Source organism: Podarcis pityusensis, assembly GCF_964106645.2.
Source record: "Podarcis pityusensis genome assembly, chromosome: W".
Taxonomy (NCBI): Eukaryota; Metazoa; Chordata; class Lepidosauria; order Squamata; family Lacertidae; genus Podarcis; species Podarcis pityusensis.
This window is the reverse complement of record NC_138045.1, coordinates 16097251-16120514: the sequence shown is the minus strand read 5'-3', so window position 1 is coordinate 16120514 and position 23264 is coordinate 16097251. Positions and strand designations below refer to the sequence as shown.

General features: G+C 48.0%; 1 protein-coding gene across 1 annotated transcript in view; it reads left to right on the top strand.

Moving 5' to 3' along the window:
- The first annotated feature begins 457 nt into the window (after window positions 1–457).
- LOC308467778 (uncharacterized protein) overlaps window positions 458–23264 on the top strand; it is a 624927-nt gene continuing 602120 nt past the window's right edge. The window contains exon 1 of the mRNA XM_080989479.1: window positions 458–1259. Within this exon, the coding sequence (XP_080845605.1) occupies window positions 743–1259 (517 nt within the window). The 5' untranslated portion in view covers window positions 458–742. The remainder of the gene's footprint in view (window positions 1260–23264) is intronic.

Genomic DNA, 23264 nt, shown 5'->3' with positions numbered 1-23264 from the left:
GATAATAATGAAGCCAGTCTCGCACTTTATTTTTTAGTTTTTCAAAACTCTGCAGTTTCAATCTATCTCCATCTTGTTCTAAAATTTCCCAATATTTTGGCCATTTGACCTCCATATTGCATTCCACAGCAGGTCTTCAACTGCGACGAGACCGGGCTGTTTTGGAAGAGGATGCCCAAAAGGACTTTCATCACTCAGGAGGAGGCCAAGTTGCCTGGCCACAAGCCCATGAAGGATCGTCTGACCCTGCTCTTCTGTGCCAACGCAAGCGGCGACCTGAAGATCAAGCCCCTGCTGGTGTACCACTCGGAGAACCCACGGGCCTTCAAGAAACACAAGGTCGACAAGGAGCAGCTGAGTGTCATGTGGCGATCCAACAGTAAGGCTTGGGTCACACGTGTGCTGTTTGTGGACTGGGTCAATCTTGCTTTTGGCCCTGCTGTCAAACTACCTGCTGGACAATGACCTGCCGCTGAAGGCTTTGCTTCTGATGGACAATGCTCCTGCTCATCCTAAAGGCCTTGAGGAGGACTTGTTGGAGGAGTTCAGCTTCATCAACATCATGTTCCTGCCGCCTAACACCACGCCACTGCTCCAGCCGATGGATTAGCAGGTCATCGCCAATTTCAAAAAACTCTACACCAAGGAGCTTTTCAGGCGATGCTTCGAGGTGACTGATTGCACCACCATCACCCTGCGGGAATTCTGGAAGGACCACTTCGACATCGTCACCTGCTTGAAGATGATCACCACGGCCTGGAAAGGGATCAGCCAGAGAAATTTGAATTGCGCTTGGCGCAGCCTGTGGCCGGACTGTGTGGCACCAAGTGACTCTGATGCACCAGAGTCAACAGTGGTGCAGGACATTGTTGCCTTGGGGAGGACCATGGGCCTGGAGGTCACAGAGGAGGACGTATGCGAGCTGGTGGAGGAGCACGACCACGAGCTGACCACCCAGGAGCTGGTCGAACTGCAGGCAGAGGCTGCGCAGGAGCAGGCCTCGCTGGAAGAGGAGGAAGCAACTGAGGAACGGCTGTCCTCCAAAGAACTGAGGGACATTTGCATGAAGTGGAAGGATGTGCAGGCTTTTGCAGAGCGGCACCACCCTAACAAGCACGTGGCACATGACCTTGCGAACACTTTTGATACGATGGTCATGTCGCCTTTCAGGGAGGTGCTGAAAAGGCGGATGAAGCAGCAGACCATGGACAGGTTCTTCAGCAAGAAGCAAAGAGTGGAAGAGGAACCTTCTTCGAGTGGTCCCCCAGAGTCTTAGAAAATGTAATGTACACTTTGTTGATTTTTAAATGTTTTTCCTGTCATGTTTAGAAACTTAATTTATTGTTCCTTCAGTTTTTGAAATGCTCTTTACAGTATGTGTGACTTTAAAGAGCACTTAATAAACTCTTGTTGTACCAAATTTGGCTTTGTGTGGACTTTTTTTGACCATAGGAACGCATTAATTGGATTTCAATGCATTCCTATGGGATTTCGTGCTTCGCAAGACGAAAAATTCGCTAGACGAAAAAACTCGCGGAACGAATTAATTTCGTCTTGCAAGGCACCACTGTATTTCTATACATAGTCTTAAACTTTTTCCAGTCTTCTTCCACCGACTCTTCTCCCTGGTCTCGGATTTCTGCCAGTTGTTTCCGCCAATTCCATATAGTCCATCAACTTCATCTGCCATTCTTCCCGGATAGATAAATCTTGTGTCTTCCAGTACTTCACAATGAGTATTCTTGCTGCTATTGTTGCATACATGTGACAAATTCTATCCTTCTTTAACACCAATTGACCGACCATGCCCAGGAGAAAGGCCTCTGGTTTCTTCAAAAGGGTATATTTAAATACCTTTTTCATTTCGTTATGAATCATCTCCCAGAGTGTCTTAATCCTTGGGCATGTCCACCAAAGGTGAACTCTAATCCTCAAATTCGTCTGTTTTTCCTTAAGTTCAGTCATAGCGAGCGTCAACTTATGTTCATCAAATTGCCTCTGCAGGGCTGGGGCTCTCTTTCTCTTTCTCTTTCTCTTTCTCTCCAGTTGTGTTTCTGTACCTTCAACAGCAACAGCTTTTTCCTTGACTTCCTCCACAGCTTGCCATATCAAAATAGGTTCTTGTATCAATTTCTGGGTGGTTTCTGTATTGGTATTGTCCATACTCCCTGCATTCAAGTCAACCTCAACAATTGAAACATCCACTTTCGCATTTCATAGAATCATAGAATCATAGAATCATAGAGTTGGAAGAGACCACAAGGGCCATCGAGTCCAACCCCCTGCCAAGCAGGAAACACCATCAGAGTTTCAAGTTTATTGCAGCCAAAGCCAGTGACACTAAACACCATAAGATCAGACAACAAGAAATCAGCAACAACTTCAGAAAAGAAAAAAGGTTACACAAGGGAACTTCGCAGTGTGCCATTCAACAGAAGAGATTTACTCTTCTTAATTACTAAAGTGCAAAATTTAGCCACCTCATATGATATTGAGCTTGAGGAATCTTCCAGGAGGTATTTTCGAAGAATTTCAGGGGAGGATTCCAAATAATATTGAAGGGGTATAAATTTTGATAGAAGCGGTAAAATAAGTTGAACTCGTTCTTCACTATAGAATTCGCAAGATAGAAGAATGTGTGTGACAGATTCTACCTTATTAGACATACAAGGGCAGAGACGCGCATGCATTGGAACCCGCGTGAATTTGCCGTACAGCACTGCTGAGGGCATTGTCTCAAAGCGGGCTCTAGAGAAAGCCCATCTATAGGCTTCGTTAGTGATGTTAGTTAAGTAAGGGGCAGCTGCAAAATTAGGCCAAGCTTTTAAACATCTATACGTCTCTGGGAGTAGGGCGCCTTCTTGTTGTAATTCGATATCATAAAGTCTCCGAGTGATAGTAGCTTTTGCCTTGTTCAGAGTTCCAATAAAAAGATTTTCAGAGTTTAGGCCAATTTGTTTGATCTTGTTAGTTATTTGCATAAGCCAAGGAGGATAGGGAACTGCGGCCAGGAAGCAAGGTAATAGACCCTTAGGATTGTAATGGATTTTCAGCCAGAGGGATATTGCTTGTTCCCAGACTTTTAATTCCACTCTGGGCAGTCCTGCCTCTTGCCTTAAGACTGCATTAGGTGTACACTTAGGGGTAGCAAATAATGATCTTAAGAATTTAGATTGTACTGTTTCAAGGGTCTTAAGGTTGGCAGAGGGGCTAATTTGAGAGCCATATAGAAGTTGGGCTAAAGATTTTGCCTGAAAGACTGTTAGGGCCATCGGGAGGAAGCCAGCTCCTTTCCTTCTGAATAATCTAAGGATAGCATTCGCACTTCTTTCTGCTGATATAGCTGATGTGGTCAAGTGTGTTGAGAATTTGGCATTATAAGAAAAAGTAATGCCTAAGTATTGGAAGGTCTTAGTCTGTTCAATGGCGTTTCCCTTTACGCTCCAATTATCCTTCCTGAAGGAGCGGTTAAAATGTACAATTTTGGTTTTGGCAAAGTTAATTGTTAACAGTTCAGTGTTACATTGGTCACTAAACTTTCCTAAGGCACGTTTCAGACCCACTTTGGTTTGAGAGAGAAGAACAGCGTCATCCGCATACATTAAAATTGGTACTTTTCTGCCATTAGAGAACACAGGGGGGTGGGTTTCAATTTCACGGCAGCATGTGACCAGGGAGTTAACATAGATGTTAAATAGGAATGGGGCTAATAGGCATCCTTGTCTAACTCCTCTTTGGACTGGGATTTCTCTAGAGAGTCTGCCGTCCTGTGCAAGTCTTATCTGGAGGGTATTGTTCTCATGAAGCTTAATCATCAGAAGTAATAATCTTCTGTTAATACCCATATTGGCCAATTTGGCCCAGAGCCTGCTCCTGGATACAGAATCAAATGCTGCCTTTAGGTCCACAAAGGCCGCATATAATGACTTTTTCCAATATTTCGCATACTTATAGACAAAGTAATCTAACACTAAGCAGTGATCAATGGTGGAACGTCCGGATGTAAACCCTGCTTGTTCAATTTCTAGCAAGTTATTATGATCTAACCATTCCCATAATTTTAGGCATAGATGTTTTGTATAAAGTTTACAGATCACATTCAGGAGACTAATTGGTCTATAATTAGATGGATCAGAGGGGTTGCCCTTTTTAAATATGGGAACAATTATAGCTAGTCCCCAATCTTTAGGGATTTCAGTTGTCTTATCTATATATGAAAATAGATTTGCAAGGACCGGGGCCCACCAGTTTATTTGCGCTTTCAGAAGTTCAGCGACAATGAAATCACTTCCTGGGGCTTTGCCAGATTTCATTTGTAGAATTAGCGAAGTGATTTCAGTTTCAGATGTTGGGGGCCATGGTGTATCATTATCTAAGGGGATGTTAAGCGGCGCAGAAGGACGATGTTCCCTAAACAGCACTTTATAGTGCTCTTCCCATGAATTTGCAGGGATTATTGTGCCCTCATTAGGAGCTTTGGTTTGACTGGAGATAATTTTCCAGAAGTTGGAATTGTCTTTTTCTATTGACGCTTTTATGAGGGCCTGCCAGATGAGAGAGTCTGCGGTTCTTTTTTTGGTTTTTAATAACTCTTTGTAGTTCTTTTTTTTAAGTTGTAACTCCAATTTAGTGATAGGGTTAGGATTTTGCTGGAAGACCTTAAAGCATTCCCTGAGTATAAGTTTTGCCTGAGTGCATTCGTGGTCAAACCATTTTTTGTTGGTAGGGGAGTCATTTTGTTTAGATCTTCTGGGTCTTGACAATAACGGTTGGAGTTTTCGGATTAATGTGTTATAATGGTCAATTGGGGAGGTCTCTTCAGTGTTGTTGGAAGTCAGATCAGCCCAGAGGAGTTGACCTTCCATTGATTGTGTCCAAATACCAAAATTGTTATTAACATAAGGGGACCATTTAATTCTGGATCTGCCTATTTGTTGTAAAGCGCTAGGATCAGGAGTCTGCGGGGCAAGCCCACATCTAGAGGGTTCCCAAAATTCAGTCCTTTTAAGATTTAGGGGTAAATGGTCACTTTCGGTTCTTATATCTACAGTAAATTCAATATATTCATCGAAGAGTTCTTGGGAGACAAGGATGTAGTCAATAACAGAATGCCTTAAGCCTGACCAGTAAGTAAATTGGCCAGGGCAGTCCCCCGAGGAGAGGCCGTTTAAAATAACAAGGTTTAATCTAAGTGCCATTAAAAAAAGACATGTACCAGCAAAATTGGTAACTGGGTCAAGTGAGTGACGCCTGAATAGGGGCCAATGTTCATCATTAGCATTTAGGGGACCCATTCCACTTTCCTTGATTAACTGTTCGTCTGAGTGGCCTAGCCTTGCATTAAAATCCCCACCAATAATTAAGGAGGCAGAGGGAAACTTATTTGAGACAAGGAGAATGCAGTCTTCCAGTTCGTTCCAGATGTTTTTAAGATCAGTTTGTTTCATAAGTGGGTGAATATAAACATTGATGCATATGATCTTAAAATGGGTGGAGAATATTTTAACGGCCAAAATCCATTTTTTATCGATTTTCAATTGGATCTGTCGATCTGTCAATCGACAGATCTGTCGATATGAAGGTGCTCAAACCTCCCGCCGGTCTTCCGCCTTTTGGGCCGATTGAGGCAGGGGAATGGAAAGCAAAGTAATTGTGTAGTTCGAAAGGATTTTGCATCCAGGTTTCTTGGAGCAGGATGATCTTGAACTGTGATACGGAGGTTAAAACGTCTTTGTCCCTTGTTTTCGATTGCCATCCAGCAACGTTCCAGGATAGTAGTAGGGGTGAGAGTCATTTTGTCTCTTCAATAGCATCTAGGGCTTTCCCGGGGTCGTGGAAGATGCAACCATTGGATGGTTGAGTCTCCGGTAATGTGATTAGGGGCGCCACAGAGATTTCGGCGTGGATTTCAGTTGGGCAGAGTAGGGGTGTGTGTTCTGCCGTGACCTGAGGAGATTCATGACCCATTTTTCGCTCCAAGTTAGGTGGAATATTTGCCTCTTTTGTGGGCGCTAGATCTTCAAAGTTGCGGAGATAGAGTAATAACTCATCTAGTCTGTCCGTTATCTCTGTTTGTTCGGCTTTTGGCAGATGGGAGAAGGAGACAAGTAATTCCTCAAGCAGGAAACACCATCAGAGCACTCCTGACATATGGTTGTCAAGCCTCTGCTTAAAGGCCTCCAAAGAAGGAGACTCCACCACACTCCTTGGCAGCAAATTCCACTGTCGAACAGCTCTTACTGCCAGGAAGTTCTTCCTAATGTTTAGGTGGAATCTTCTTTCTTGTAGTTTGGATCCATTGCTCCGTTTCCGCTTCTCTGGAGCAGCAGAAAACAACCTTTCTCCCTCCTCTATGTGACATCCTTTTATATATTTGAACATGGCTATCATATCACCCCTTAACCTCCTCTTCTCCAGGCTAAACATGCCCAGCTCCCTTAGCCGTTCCTCATAAGGCATCGTTTCCAGGCCTTTGACCATTTTGGTTGCCCTCCTCTGGACACGTTCCAGTTTGTCAGTGTCCTTCTTGAACTGTGGTGCCCAGAACTGGACACAGTACTCCAGGTGAGGTCTGACCAGAGCAGAATACAGTGGCACTATAACTTCCCTTGATCTAGATGCTATACTCCTATTGATGCAGCCCAGAATTGCATTGGCTTTTTTAGCTGCCGCGTCACACTGTTGGCTCATGTCAAGTTTGTGGTCAACCAAGACTCCTAGATCCTTTTCACATGTACTGCTCTCAAGCCAGGTGTCCCCCATCTTGTATTTGTGCCTCTCATTTTTTTTGCCCAAGTGCAATACTTTACATTTCTCCCTGTTAAAATTCATCTTGTTTGTTTTGGCCCAGTTCTCTAATCTGTCAAGGTCGTTTTGAAGTGTCATCCTGTCCTCTGGGGTGTTAGCCACCCCTCCCAGTTTGGTGTCATCTGCAAATTTGATCAGGATGCCCTTGAGTCCATCATCCAAGTCGTTGATAAAGATGTTGAATAAGACCGGGCCCAAGACAGAACCCTGTGGCACCCCACTAGTCACTCTTCTCCAGGATGAAGAGGAAGCATTGATGAGCACCCTTTGGGTTCGGTCAGTCAACCAGTTACAAATCCACTGAGTGGTAGCATAGTCAAGACCGCATTTTACCAGCTTCTTTACAAGAATATCATGGGGCACCTTGTCAAATGCCTTGCTGAAATCAAGGTAGGCTACATCCACTGTGTTCCCTTCATCTACCAGGCTTGTAATTCTGTCAAAAAAACGAGATCAGGTTAGTCTGACATGACTTATTTTTCGGAAATCCATGCTGACTATTGGTGATCACAGCATTCCTTTCTAGGTGCTCACAGACTGTTTGCTTAATGATCTGCTCCAGAATCTTCCCTGGTATTGATGTCAGACTGACTGGGCAGTAATTATTTGGGTCCTCTCTTTTCCCCTTTTTGAAAATAGGGACAACATTTGCCCTCCTCCAGTCTGCCGGGACTTCGCCTGTTCTCCAGGAATTCTCAAAGATGACTGCCAGTGGTTCTGAGATCACATCTGCCAGTTCTTTTAATACTCTTGGATGCAGTTCATCTGGCCCTGGAGACTTGAATACATCTAAACTAGCCAAGTATTCTTGTACTATCTCCTTAGTTATTCTGGGCTGTGTTTCCTTTGCTGAATCATTTGCTCCAAATTCTTCAGGTCGGGCATTGTTTTCTTTATCGGAGAAGACTGAGGCAAAGAAGGCATTGAGGAGTTCAGCCCTTTCTGTGTCCCCTGTTTGCATTTCACCATCTTCTCCTCTGAGTGACCCCACTGTTTCTTTGTTCTTCCTTTTGCTACGAACATACCCATAAAAGCCTTTTTTGTTGCTTTTAACCTCTCTAGCAAGCCTGAGTTCATTCTGTGCTTTAGCTTTTCTGACTTTGTGTCTACACGTGCTGGCTATTTGTTTGAATTCCTCTTTGGTGGTTTCCCCCCTTTTCCATTTTTTTGTACACATCCTTTTTTAATCTTAACTCAGTTAAAAGTTCTTTAGATAGCCACCCTGGCTTCTTTAGGCACCTTCCATGTTTCCGTCTCATTGGTATTGCCTGACGTTGTGCTTTTAGTATCTCCCTCTTAACAAACTCCCAGCCATCATGAACTCCCTTTCCTTTTAGTATTACTGTCCATGGGATCTCACCCAGCACTTCCCTAAGTTTTATGAAGTCGGCTTTCTTAAAGTCAAGAAATTGAGTCCTAGTATGCTTGGCTGCTCCTTTCCGCTGTATAGTAAACTTCAGAAGAGCATGATCACTCGCGCCTAATGATCCTTCCACTTCTACCCCACTAACCAGGTCATCAACATTGGTTAGGACCAGATCTAAAATGGCTGTTCCTCTTGTTGCTTCTCCCACTTTCTGGACAATGAAGTTGTCTGCAAGGCCAGTGAGGAATCTGTTTGACCTTATGCTCTTGGCTGAGTTTGACATCCAACAAATATCCGGGTAATTGAAGTCCCCCATTACTACTATCTCCCTTCCTTTTGCATGCTTGGCCATCTGTTCCAGGAAGGCATCATCTATGTCCTCCGTTTGGCTTGGGGATCTATAGTAAACTCCCACAATGAGGTCACTGTTATTCTTCTCTCCCTTAATTTTGACCCAAATGCTCTCACTTTGGCTTTGAGGTTCTAAATCTTGGATCTCTTCACAGGTATACACATCCCTGACATATAACGCCACACCTCCTCCTTTCTTGTCTGGTCTGTTTCTCTGAAATAGATTGTATCCCCCCATTATTACATTCCAATCGTGGGACTTATCCCACCAGGTTTCAGTGATGCCTATTATGTCATATTTAGTTTGCTGTACCAAGAGCTCAAGCTCATCTTGTTTATTTCCCATGCTTTGTGCATTAGTGTACAGACATTGAAGTCCATTAATCATTCCCCCGTGTCTCTTATTTAAGGATTTTTTCCTCCCACCACTAGGTCTGCGTGCTGTTTGCTCCATTTGGTCTATGACATTTGGATGATCATCTTCATCAATTGATAGACTCCTACCTTCAGGAGCACTGTCTCCCTCCCCCACATTAGTCAGTTTAAAGCCCTCCTGATGAGGTTTCTGAGATTTTTGGCAAAAACATTTCTCCCAACCGTTGTGAGGTGCAGCCCATCGCTTGCCAGAAGTCCATCTTCAAGAAACTGCAGTCCGTGATCTAAGAATTTATCATGTCCATTTTCCTGTGAAGCTGATCCAATGAGTCATTTATCTTATATAATGCAGCCACCAAAGCCTCTTCTGTCGACATTCCTCTTAGTTTCAAATATACTAGTACAGAGACAGCAACAAAAAAAACAGGAGGGCCTAATAATAGACCTCTCCTGGATTGTTACCAAGCCCTCCCAGACCTTAATGTTTTATCAACAGCTGACTGGTCTGTTTTTCCTCTTCCATTTACCATAACATTTAAAAGATTCAAGGTCAGTCCCAGAGTCTCACGGTTTTTAACTTGCAGCTGGAAATTCCCCTAGTCCAACTCTTGTAAATCAACCAGTTTCAAAGGCTTCCACTAGGGGGAAACAGTTTCTATTTGTAACAGTCAATAGTATCCTCTTTTAAACAATCCAAAGTTAGTTTCAAATTAGTTTCAATTTTCAGTTACTTTTACTCCTTTTTAAAGCAGCCGGAAACAGTAGAAACAATGTATTTCTCTTATTTAGCTAGCTGTCAATGAACGTTCTAAGCGCTGTCAATGAACATTCCAAGAGACGTCAGTCCTACTAGCAGCCCGTTTCCAGGGTCAGAGCGGCGGTGTTTTAAGCCTCTTCGCTCTCTCCTGCAGGCATACTCAATCCGCAACTTCCCCCTCTCTTCTCCTGCCTCCAAGAGGGGGTTTAATGTTCTTTACCGTTGGAAATTTGATCTTTTACAAAAGACCTTCCAGGGCTCCAGCTTGCAACTTCATTGCCTCAGTCTATTTACAAAAAGGGAAGGCGGACTTCCTGTTTTGAACCTCCCCGTTACGATACCAAATTAAACTTTTAGAAATCCAATTCTTCTGTTTCAGCTCTACTCACGGGTAATTACTTTAAAGTCAAATTGTCCACAGGAAAAGGACAGCGCTCTCTGGCAACAGCTATGCGGCTTCGCTCCGTGGAAGAAGCAGACGATTCGATGCACCGCGCCGCTCAACCCACGTCGCTCCGGAGCCCCAAAAACCGGGGTTCACCGCGAGTGGGGGAGGCGCAAAAGGTGCCCGCCGAATCCCACGTTCACAGGCTTCTCCTGCCTGTGATTTTAACGGGTCTCCGCCTTCGCCATGGTGGCCAGACCCAAATTTCCACGGAGCAGATTCCTCCCGGTCAGAGGAATTCTGCCATTACCGGAGGCGCCTCCCCCGGAAGTCCGGGTTAGTCGAGTTTCTGTTGTTACGGAAAAATCCAGATGGGAGGCTGCTCAGAGCCCGTGGGTCCCTCCGGAATAAAGAAGGAGTCCAGCCACCAACCGCAAATAGCGGAGACCAAAATTGATTGCGCAACAGGTTCAGAGAGGAATTGAACCCCGAGAACGGAGTGACAAGGACTTTTAAAAGTGCCTATCTTATCCCAGCAGACAGTTCGCTAAGCATCACCACTCCATCAGAAAAGGGGAGGGTTATACATGATTAACATAGGAGGAATGTGTTGGGGTAACATGCAAATACAGGATATGTCTTGGGAAGTACATTCTAAGCACCTACTGCAAGGGGACAATAGAACTTTGGTTTGCATAGTCGGCCGCCTGGGTAAGTCCGGAGGAGAGCTTTTGCCCAGCGATTGTCACCTACGGGTAAAGTACCTTCCTGTGAGTAGGTGACCTCCCGCTTGGGGAATTCTGGCGGGGACTGAGGGGTTCCCAAGTCCTTGGCCAACGAAGCAGACTGGCGGTGAAATGAAGAGAATCGGTCAAACCAGTGGTTTTCTATTAATTTCCAAGTGTTTATAGGCTTTTTTAATACAGACAGTTCTTTTCGGAAGTGGCCTGGCCTGACATTGCTACATTGTATCTAGCTGGACCATAAAGAAGGCTGATCGCCGAAGAATTGATGCTTTTGAATTCTGGTGCTGGAGGAGACTCTTGAGAGTCCCATGGACTGCAAGAAGATCAAACCTATCCATTCTGAAGGAAATCAGTCCTGAGTGCTCACTGGAAGGACAGATCCTGAAGCTGAGGCTCCAATACGTTGGCCACCTCATGAGAAGAGAAGACTCCCTGGAAAAGACCCTGATGCTGGCAAAGATGGAGGGCACAAGGAGAAGGGGATGGCAGAGGACGAGATGGTGGGACAGTGTTCTCGACGAGATGGTAGGACAGTGTTCTCAGATGTCTGTCTACAACAGACATCTGAGTGCGTTGTTTACCTCCTGTCTGGCAGGTTACCTGTTAGTGCTCACTTGATTGGGTACCCTGGGGAGCCTGGCCAGTCTTTTGTAATGACAAATACTTAGTTCCTGAGCCAGGTCACAGGCTCAGCCTATGTAGGAGTGCAAATATGCAGAGATGTAGTGATCAGATGGGATTACTATGAGGATTTATAAAAGACCCTAATGCTGGGAAAGATGGAGGGCACTAGAAGAAGGGGATGACAGAGGACGAGATGGTTGGACAGTGTTCTCGAAGCTACCAACATGAATTTGACCAAACTGCGGGAGGCAGTGGAAGACAGGAGTGCCTGGCGTGCTCTGGTCCAGGGGGTCACACAGACTCGGACACGACTAAACGACTAAACAACATATAGTTTTGATTTGATTAACAGGGTAACGAGGTTTCGATTGACTCAGTCCATTGTTTTCGCCATTGTCATCACCTTGTCAGCGCTCAGTGGAGCGTGTAAAACAGCTGGAGCTGAGCTACCTCTGCAGAGCCATGGCATTGCTGCGATTGGCTGAAGGGCTACATTCAACGCCATCTGATTGGCTAGAGCACATCCTCATGCAAATACATTGTTCATTCATCAAATACATCGATCGTGTATAGCATTGGGATACGGGGTCAGAAATGGCGCTTTCTTCTCGGGGTTTTGGACTTTTGTGCGGTGCTTGGGGCAACGTTGTGATGGGGCGAGGGGAGTCCTAGTGTGGCAGGGTTCCCTTGAGGTCATCTCCTCGGGCTCTACGTCTCTTACTCGGGAGTAAGACTTTGTTCATATGCCCCCTCTCCATTCCGTAACACTCTTCATATGGACTTCATGGAGTGTGCACTCTCGCAGGGTCTGCTTCCAGAAACTACTATTACAGATGTAGATATTTTGGCAGAAATGGTTTACATATATGCACGATGGCAAGCAGGCAGACAGGAATAGTTACAAAGCAACCTTGGTCCTGCCTAGCCTGGAAGCTGTTTCCAACTAGTGAACTAGAAACCTTTCAGCAACCTTTACAGCCATCTACAAAGCCCGAAGTTTGTATTTTCTTGAGCTTTCTCTAGAGAAGGGGCTGTTTTGTATATTGGAGCAGAATAGTGTATTAGCTCTCATGTTTTGTGTAAAGCAAGCCCTTGTTAAGTACCGTCAGCTGAATTGGGCTTGTGCCCAGATCTTAGCGCACTAACCGATGAAACAGGTGAGGGTAACCTCTGGCCCTCCAGACGTTGCTGAACTACAATTCGCATCATCCTGCCCATTGGCAATGCTGGCTGGGGCTGAGGAATTTCAAGGAAGCTTTCGACTTGCCCCGACCTACACCTACCTACCCACTGAACGAAGGAGCAAGAAAGCAAAAGGCAAGTTCAGCATTCCAGAGTTTTCCAAATGCCATGGCATCTCAATGGGGCTCCTTTGCCAATTGATGGTAAAGCAAGCCATTGGACAGGCCATCATGCATGAGGACGGTTTTTCGAATGGATTTGAATCACACTTTGACTTTTTTCTATTCAAGATAGTGCCTCACGGAAGCAGGGAGCTTTGCAGAGTCCTTTGGAGACTGTGGAAAAGATTGCGCAAGAGAGAGTCTTGGCACCAGAAGAAATTCATAACTTGCTGAACATCGCACTCAGTGCCAAGCTTGGTAAAGAAAACATGTTTTGGCTTCTCTTTCCCCTTGGCAGCAAAGTATGTCAAAGTAGCTGCATTGCCCGCCTTCTCCCTTAACAAGAACCGGGGCTGCTTCGAGCTTGTGAGAAATTATCAAGAGTGAAGATCTTAAGCATGATAAGCAGTGTCTTTCAATGTCTTGCAGGCACAGTGATAAGCACTAGGCTACTGAAGACTCTGATTCCCATTTCCGTAATAACAGAGGATTCTCTTCTTTCAGCTGTGTCTTGGCTCTGTGCTCGCAAGTGTTCTAGTGACTTTCAGGTACCGTAACTTGGAAAGCATGGTAATGATGTCTTGGTTCTGAAGAATGATAGTTCCCCCAGTCTGACTTAGTTATCCTGGTGATGATTCAGCTAGATGTTGTACACGCTGGCCATATTCCAGAAGGGGTTTGTTGTCTTGGTCTTGCTTTGGCTTACTGAGATCTGTCTTCTCCCTATAGGTGCTCATTCTAAAATGGATAATTGTAACGTTTGACTTCATTGATCAGAAGGAAAATATGAATGCTCTCTATGGTTTCTTCTTCCGCTTCTTACAACATGAGAAATTGGTAAGATAAAAAGGAATGTGTTATTTTGAAGGAACTCGCTTTTATTCTGACATTAACCCAAATCATACAATAAAGAGTACTTTCCGACCACACAACAGGACACCATGTGAAAAGTGGGGCCTTAAAAATACCTCTCCCATTTCCTTCCTTTTCCTGTCTTGTTCCTTCCCAATGGGCGCAGGCAGGCAGGCAGGTGCAGGCAGGCAGGCAGGCAGGCAGGCAGCTATCCGATGTCGATCCCGCCCATTCCTCCCTCCACCCCCCTCAAAGACAGCCGTGCAGGCAGCTATCCGATGGAGAGAGAGGGGGAAATCCTGTTCTGCATAGCTATCAATTCGGGTGTGATAGTCTTATGTTTGCATACTTATGGGAAAATAAAACTAATTTATTTTAGAGCTTGTATTTGTGTGTATTCATGGTATTATTTGTAGACCCAGTAGATGGCAGTGTGGTGTGGAGAGTGTTTTTGGCAGCCCGTGAAAGGATAGAGGGTGGAACGTTGACCGTTCAAAGGCACTATAAGCAAGATATATATATATATATCCACATTTTCCTAGCTACGTTTTCCCATAAAACTATACACTCGAATACATTTGAATCAAATACATTTGGAACAAGTGATTGTTACATTTAAGGAACATTCTCTAGGCGATGAGATGGGGGGGAAATACAAAAACCCATTCGGATACATTTGGATACATTTAGAAAAGTGCAGCATTTTGAGGAAAAATACATTTGAGTCGAAAAATACATTCAGATCCATTCTTAAAGTCAATGAGAAAGATACAGCGAAACAGGATCCATTCCCCAAGGCACCGTTGACCTTCTTGTAGGGTGTGAAGGCAGAATACAATCTATTTGATATTGGTAGGGTCCTTCTCCTTCATTCCCCTCTCTGACCCTGACTCTCTTACGATACAGGGACCATCCCAGAGTGTGGGCACAACTTCTGCCGGTCCGGCCTGATCCAGTGCAGCGGGGCAAAAAGGAGGCTGGCTTCCTGTCCTCAAGGCCGAGTTGGAGTCCAGAGAAGGAGCCTCGTCCGCAAGCGGCAATTGGCTACCTTTGTCGAAGTAGCCAAGACTCTCAGTCTTCAAGAGGGAAAGGAGGAGTCTGTGAGAAGGACCAGGAGCCCCTGAAACTCTTTTGCAAGGAGGATGAAGCCCCCATCTGTGTGGTTTGGGGCAGATCCAAGAAGCACAAACACCACGAGGTGATTCCTCTGGAAGAGAGGCTGTCGAGGAATACAAGGTACCTTGAGGGGAAGAAATAGCTGTGTATTCTTCTTGGCAGGTTATCTTCTTAATTCTCAGATCCAAAGTAGGCATGGTATTCATTGGTGGTTGTTTATTACGTTAGAAGCAGCCAAGGGGAAGCCTGAGGGCTGCTGGGATGGCTGGGAGGAGGGAGTCAAAGTCTTTCTCTCTGCCAGGGGGGCCAAGGGATCTTCCCTTGAAATACAGCAGCTTCATGGGACCATGGCAGGGAGAGAAAGGGTTAACCTCATCCACATCCCCCAGCAAGGTTGCTTTGTACATATTTAAAGGTAAAGGTAAAGGTACCCCTGCCCGTAGGGGCCAGTCTTGACAGACTCTAGGGTTGTGCGCTCATCTCACTCTAGAGGCCGGGAGCCAGCGCTGTCCGCAGACACTTCCGGGTCACGTAGCCAGCGTGACGAAGCTGCTCCGGCGAACCGGCACCAGCACCAGAGCAGCACACGGAAACGCCGTTTACCTTCCCGCTATAAAGCGGTACCTATTTATCTACTTGCACTTAAGGGTGCTTTCGAACTGCTAGGTGGGCAGGAGCTGGGACCGAATGACGGGAGCTCACCCCGCCGCGGGGATTCGAACCGCCGACCATGCGATTGGCAAGTCCTAGGCGCTGAGGTTTTACCCACAGCGCCACCCGCGTACATATTTAGAACACTACAAATGTGAATTGCACATACACAACTAAGTCCATGTCTCCTTTGGCTAGCAGGATGCCTCCTCAATACCCTGCCAAGCAGATAGCAGCAAGGGGTCAGCTGAAAGGGGGTGGGGACTGGTGGCCAGTGTTATAAGGAAAAAACGGCTCCTTTTCCCTTCTGGGGTACCTCAGAGCCCATATAGAGTCCTTTGGTAGCTTCTCTATCAGGAGGAGAAAATAACAGAGGCCAACCAGAGAATACTGAGAAGCAAAGCAGCTAGTAAGCCAGATCTTTATTACCTGTTGCAACAGGGTCTCACCCCCCCCCCCCATGCAGGAGGGAGAAGGAGACCCCGAACCAAGTCCTTATTTGAAGACATTTGAAATTGCCCACCCTGGAGCCCAAGACCACCCCTCCATACATCATACATACATCACAGAAGGGGCGGCCTACAACAGACTCCTGTCTGGCAGGAAACCTGTTGATGGGTTTACCTGGCTGTTCATGGGTTTACCTGCATATTCTTTTGTGATGACAACTACTTACGGTATTTATGTATGTGTTTATATCTTAGACCTTCTAATTCTCCTAGCACTTAGACCTTCTAATTCTCCTAGCACCAGGAATTGACCAGATGGTGCAGGATGCCCCCCCCAAGTATCTGTTGGAAGCAGATTTAGGAGTGGGGGGTGGAAGCACCTACTGGTGGGGAGCACACTTCTTCTGGGGATGCTTCCTCCGCCTCTTCCCACTTCTCCCTGGGGCCTCAAGATGAGAAGTCAGGCTGGAAGTCTCCTCGGAGAAGACAAAGGAGCAAGCATGGCTGCCTTTCCTCTTCTCCAGACCAGTTAGTTGGACTAGAAACCTTTCCCATCCCAGTTCTGCAGTGGTTTTCAAGCAGTGTGCTGTGGCAGCTGGGGTGCCTTGAATGATGGTCAGGGGTGCCGCGGGAGACACTGGCCTCTGTCCCTCTTTCCTTCCTTCCCTCCTCGGATGCCATCTCTGCCTCCCCAAGGCTTGCTCAGCTGTTCTCCCCCAGAGAATGGTGCCTCTGGGGCTGGCCAGGGGGTGTGGGCTGCCAGGAGCTGAGGCGGCCTCAGAGGAAGCAAGCCAACTGGCGAGGGGCCCTTGCTGTTGGGAATGGACAGGCAAGTCCCAGGCCCCTGGGGGGCAGCAGGGGCAGCTCAGAGACCAAGAGGAGGACTCCTAAGGAGAGGGGAGAGGAGAGGAGGCTGAGAGAGCACTCCACAAGGGAGGCTGTTTGAGAAAGGGGGAGGGGAGGCAAGCAAGGGGGGACCTAACTGGTCTCCTGAGCCCCACAGGGGTGCCGCAGAAAGAAGGGAGTTCCTGGAAGAAGAAGAAGGAAAGTGTTATGTACTGAGTTGAAAAGGATCCAAACTGCAGCAGTCTGATTGGTCCTAGAACAATAGGATCCAAAAGGCAGCAGTCTGATTGGTCCTAGAACAATAGGATTCAGAATGCAGCAGTCTGATTGGTCCTAGAACAATGCAGCAGTATGATTGGTTGGCAGGAACCACCCAATCCTGCTCCAGATAGAAGTGAATCCACAACCTGATTGGCTTACAGTAGAATTCCAGAATTAGCCAATCATGTGCAGCCCATTGTGTAAATAATGTATATAAAGCAGATACTGTGAGGGGACATTCATTCATTCCTCCTCACCACTATGAGCTGAATAAAGAGCATGAAATCACTTTGCGACTCTGAGTATATTTCAGAAAGCGTCTGCTGAATCATGTGGAAGAGGTGGAGAAGGAGATTGCAAGGAGAAGGGATGAGCAGCTGGCCAGACTCTGCAGGAAACTCTCCTCTCTTGAGAGGATCATCCAGGTGATGGAGGAAAAGGGTCAGCAGCCAGCGAGTGAACTGCTGCAGGTAAGACGGCTCCAGGAAAAGGCTGCCTCCCATCCTTTCTGTGCCCCTTTCATGTACGCAAGGAGTGTAGGGGCTCAGTTGACGGAGCCTCGAGTCAGCTTTGTAATGGACAGGAACACCCCAGAGACCTGGGATGCTGAACTCACCTGAATGCCGACTAGAGATTCTTCAGTCCTCTTGATGGAAGGGGAGGGGATTTTCTGCTCCTTGCTGATGATTTGCCTCCGAATGCCTTCCCGCTGGGCAATGCTGCCTTCCTGCCCTGCCCTGGGCTTCGCCAAGGATGCAGTCAGGCCTCCTTCTGACATGAGCCAGTCTCTTGACCAAGCTTCTCTTCCCGTTCCCTCCACAGCTTCTGGGTGGATCCCCTTCCCCATAGATCCTGATCGGCCCAAAATGGTGCTCGGTCACAGTGACCAAAGAGCAAGACAGAGGCCTATTAGAAGCCTTATTACGGAATGATTACCAGATGTCCCCGTCTCCCAGGGACAGTCCCCGGATTTACAAATCTGTCCCCAACAAAATCCGTCCCCGGATTTCATATAAGGTCCCCAGATTTATATTTTAAGTGTTGTAGATTTATTAGTAGGGAAGGAATGTTGCGTGATTAGTTCAACGGCACAAGACACATCATATGGGGACTTCCGGAGAGGCAAAATGGCGGGTGCCATGGCAATGAGCAGCTCCTGAAGCCAGCCAGAGCCAAGTGCACTACCAGGCTGGCTCCGGGCTGCTGAGACTGCCGCCTGCGCTGCCACTGCCGAGGGGGAACCAGGGATGCCCGGCGCGTCAACTGGGGAAACTGCTGACACCCCCCCCGGACCCAAATCGAGGCAGGAGCGAGAGCGCCCGGCCATGTGACTGACTGGCCAGCGGCGCTCCAGGGCCAGTAAAAACCCCGGAGCCAACCCAGGGGGAAGGAGAAGGAAGAGAGAGAAAGAGGAAGGAGAAAAAAGAGGGGAGCCCCGACCTTGCCGCGCTGCTGCCGCTGAGGAAGAGAGGTAGGAGAGCACCAGGAGGGCAAGGACATGGGGCCGAGCCCTGGCCCGACCCGAGCCTACTCCACGGCAGATAGCACTCCAAGAGATCAGGCTGGGGCCCAGAGGAAGGCCACGCGACAGAGGAGACCCAGGAGAGAAGATATTACTTCTTATTTTTTAAAAAAATGATTTTTAAAAAATAACATTTGTTTCTCTTTTGGGGAAAAAAAGTGTCCCCAGATTCTTTGAAATAAATCTGGTAACCTTACCTTAAATCCTAAGCTTCTAATTCCAAGTCTCTTCTTTCTCAATATTCCGTTAACAGCACCAAGCAACAAGCTGTCAAATACAAGTTTAAAACACAAGCTTTCCTTTGCATCTCGCAGAACTTTAAATGTAATTCGTGGTTTTTTTCACCTGTGCTCCAAACTTAGGTCATTTTGCCTTCCTTTAAATGGGAAATCAGTAGTCAAGCCATACTTTTTCGTAAAACGTTCGTCTGGATCCCGGAAGTCCTACCTGAGAAGATCAATGGGAGTTTCCGCTAGCGCCAGCCGCTTCTCCTTCTGCAAGAAGCGCCACCTGAATTCCCACCTGGGATGAGCTGCTTGGCGCACTAAACTGAGCCGCCAGAGAAAGACTGGGGAGGGCGGCAAGTGGGAGGGGGAAGTCGTGCGCTTCTGTCCCGTGAGAAAAGTGCTGGGCTCTGTCTCTCCAGTTGCACTTCCTCGGTTCAGAGGTGGACTATAGTAGCTGGGCTGGGCTGCCTCAAAGCCCATCAAGGCCACAGGCTGCTAGCATGACTCATCCTGGCTTTCTCATCTGAGGGGAAAGGGTGCGTGGTCTTAAATACTGGCCTTGGCAACTTGGCTGAGCTACCTTGGGCCAGTCCTTGGGCCAGCTTAGCCTCCCTCACAGAGGGTTGTTCTGAAGATACACTCAGGAAAACACCCGAGGCATGAAGAAGAAGAACGAAGAGAGTCTGGAAAGGGGGGGTGGGGAGCTTTCCCACCCCAGCCGCTCCAGGATGGGAAGTGCGTCCCAGGGGAAGCGGGATTCAGGCGGAGGAGGACGTCGGGTTGGGTGGGGCTTGCCAGGAGCAGCACGATGTCCCTCCAACCCCCAGCTTCCACTCTCCAGGCAGGCGCCCAACGTGGCCAGCTGACAAGGGCTCTTTCTTACTCCAGCCTTGGCGTGCAGATCCCGGGTTCAGCCCCAGATCCAGGTTCTGATATTATGAGGAGGAAACATCGCTCTGCACCTTTCCCACATCATGCATACTTCTATGATGTCCCCACTTTCCCCCCTCTTGCAAAGCCCCAAAGCCTCCTACATTGTAAGCCTTCCTTACAGGGGAATCATCAGAACCACCTGTGCTGCAGAGCTTCTGGCTGAAAGGCGACTCATGGAGATTTGCAATGACTGCTGCAATGCACCCCTAATGATTCAGATTGTATCATTATAGAGTCATTGTGTTTATTTGTTGTTGATATATTAAATTTGTATAATCTTAGAAGCGGTATGGCTGTGAGTACCATGAAGGGAGCCTGCACTTTGTGATTTGCAGGTTAGGAAGGAGGAAGAGGCAAAGATCCTTTCCCCAGTAAAACATGTTTGCACCCAGGGTGTTTTCAGACTGTCAATATTTTGTGGGATTGATTCAGGTCCAGCCCAGAACTTCAGCTTTTCCAATGAGAATGGATTAAAGTACTCTGACCATTCCCTTAGTAGAGTCTAACCACTGTGTTAAGTTTTGGGCAAGACATAAACACAAAACAAACAAGTGGTCATCTCCTCCAGAGGAACCCCTGCACTGTAAATATATTGACAGCACACTTACAGGTCTTTGGCATTGGCATTCCAGAACTGTGAAGGTTGCCTCAACTGTTGAGCAACACAGCTAAGGAAGAAGGAGTGGAGTGTCTCCTGGGGGAGCATAGCTCCCATTCCCTTCCAAACACACAGACAGGACAGTGTGGTGGCACCCAGGGAATAGTTGCAGCAGCCGGATGGCTGGCTGAAACACACACCATTGCACTCTTTTTGAATGGCATTCAATCTGAATCAGCCAGTTAGTGAACTTGGTGCTCCTGTGCAACAAACCCACTACAAAATTGCTCTTCCCCGCACACTTCCAGGTCCCCCCAGCTGGGCTTTTTGCAAGAAGAAAAGTGATAGGTAAATGCCCTGGAAAGCTTGACTGCATGTAGTATCCCCACCCCACAAACAAATCAGGATGAATGCTCAAGAAACAGGTCGCCTGGAATGATCTTTCTGCATATTCTTCCTTCTGAGCACCTCACAAGTAGCATACTGCACGCACTTTGTCCCCCGAACTTCTATGTTACACACACACACGTGTGAATCTGGATGTCAGGGGTTCAGGAGCAGAGGCACAGGAAAGGGAGGAAATAGAGAGCGAGGGGGAGGAGTCCGAAGGTAATGTTAGCGATGACAGCGGTCCGAGGTCTCTGAGTCTTTCCAGCGAATCGGAAGATTCACAGAAAGGGGCTCCCATGGTCAGAGCAAGGGGGGTGCCGAGGGGGACACCCCAGGAAGAAGGGGCCAGAGGGGACTCAGAGAGAAGCAGTTGGAAATCAGGACCAGCGTCCACACCAGAGTGCAGTAGGGGGGAGGAGTCCCAGGCATCGGGATCAGGCGGCGCACTGCCAGTGGGAGGACATGAGTCAGGATTGGCCACGCCTCCATCGGGGAGCGAGGAAACGGTCGAGAGGAAAGTTGAAGGCTGGGCGCGCGCGCCAAGTTCAAATGTACAGGAGGGCGGTGCAGTTGGCAGCCCGGATAGGGAGCCAGGTCCCAAAGCCCGCCGAAAAGACGGGGAGGAGTCAGGGGGGTCAACGTCAGCGTCAGAAGAATCCAGGAAGGAAGGGACCCCGGGGGGTAGCAGGACCCAGAGGAGAAAGGAGAGACGGAAGAGGTGGAGTAAGGCTAGAATCTTAAACTGGTGTACAGGGGGCGGAGACTCAGATGGAGCTTCGCCGATCTAACCATGAGACGTAGAGTTGCACGCAGCAGCTTGAGAATGGAAACTGTAACTCAATAAAGACTTTTGTTTAATGATCGCTGGCTAGCGTGATCCTCTGTGAGCTAGGATCTGGAAGCAGCTCTGACAGTAAGCTCCATGCCTTAAATTGTGGGCATCTACGGCCTCGCGGAGAGGAGAGAAAACGGGTGCCTACTAGCGAGCTCACGAACGGCAGACAATATGACGGCCGAACAGCAGATAGCGGAACTCAGAGAAGCAGTGTCACGACTGAATGCCGAGGCTCTTGCATCCAGGAAGAGAGAGGAGGACGCAGCTGCCGCCTACAGGGATCTCCAGGTCAGGTTGGAAGTGCTTACGAAGCAAGGGCAACTGACACCCAAACCGGAGGGGATTGGGTTGGGGAGACGAACAGGCGGTCTGGTCTCTCACTTTGATGGGAATTTGCAACAGTACCCCAACTTTAGAGCAGATGTAATGTGTGCACTGCAACTGCTGAACAAAGACTTTAGAGATGAGCAAGAGAAGGTGGGATTCATCATGTCCCATTTGCATGGAGATGCTAAAGCATGGCTGCGCAATTTGTGGAGAGATAAGGATCCGGCGCTCCAAAATGCGGATGCCTTTATTAAAGCGATGGATGGGTGCTTTTTATCAAGCATTGACGTGGATCTTGCTCGGCAGCAGATACATGGACTGAAGCAAGGGAGGGCCAGCGTAAGGCAGTACCATGCCCGCTTTTTCGCTTTGGTCAGTGCTCTGGAATGGGACAGAGATTCGGCTCCTGTAAGAGACCTGTTTTGGGAGGGATTGCACGGCTCGGTTAAAGATGAAATTGCGAGGGGGGAGAGACCCCGGACCACGCAGGAGATCGTTCAGAGGGCGCTGGCGGTGGGGGTGCGGCTGGAAGAACGTCCGTGGAGCAGGGACGAAGGGCGTGGAGGGCGCGAACCAGCCAGGGGCTCCTCCTTCCTTCCCAGAGAAGCAGCGCGTGCGCAATCCACGCCTCCGCCAGGAGGAGGAGCGGAACCTATGGAGGTTGGAGGTGCAAGGGCTCAGTCAGCAGCCAGAGCCCTAGCACCGGCAGCAGTGAAAGCGAAGCCTCCTAGAGGGAACAGGAAGTGTTACATCTGCGATGATCCACAGCATATGGCGAAAGAGTGTCCCCAGAGGCTCCACAAGCACACTGCAGCCTCAGCAATGGTAACTGCAGCAACGCAGCAAGGAGAACCACAGCAGGGAAACGACGGAGTCTGGTTGGAGGAAGAGGCACTGGGGCCCAGCCAGACGTGTCAGTGAAGCAGTCCCCAGAGATTTTACAGCCCATGGACCCCCTCCCGCCCAAACCAGTAGTGAGGCTCACCGCGTCGCTCCAGCTGCCCAATGGAATCACCATGGACGTGCCAATCACCATTGACTCCGGAAGCAATGCGGACTTTATAGGGCAGGACTTTGTCGACCGGCACGCTATACGGTTGCTGCCTGCCACGCTGCCCCTGCAGGTTGTCACGGTGGATGGCAGGGAGCTGCTAGGGGGGCAAGTGGTGAAGCAGACGCCACCAATGGTGATGCGACTTGGGAATCACAGGGAAATCATCAGCTTCAATGTCACTCAACTATCGGACACGCCCATTGTATTGGGCATGAGTTGGCTGGACAAGCACAGCCCGACGCTGGCTTGGTACCAGAGGCAGCTGACCTTCGGCTCTTCCTTTTGCGCTGAACACTGCATCGTGCCCCGGCAGGAAGGAGAGGAAGAGGAGTCACAGCTGCAGCTAGGCACGCTGCAAGCGGTTCCCCACAAGTACGCAGAATTTTTGGAGGTTTTCTGCGAGAAGGAGGCAGACAGGCTACCCCCCCACAGACCATATGACTGCAAAA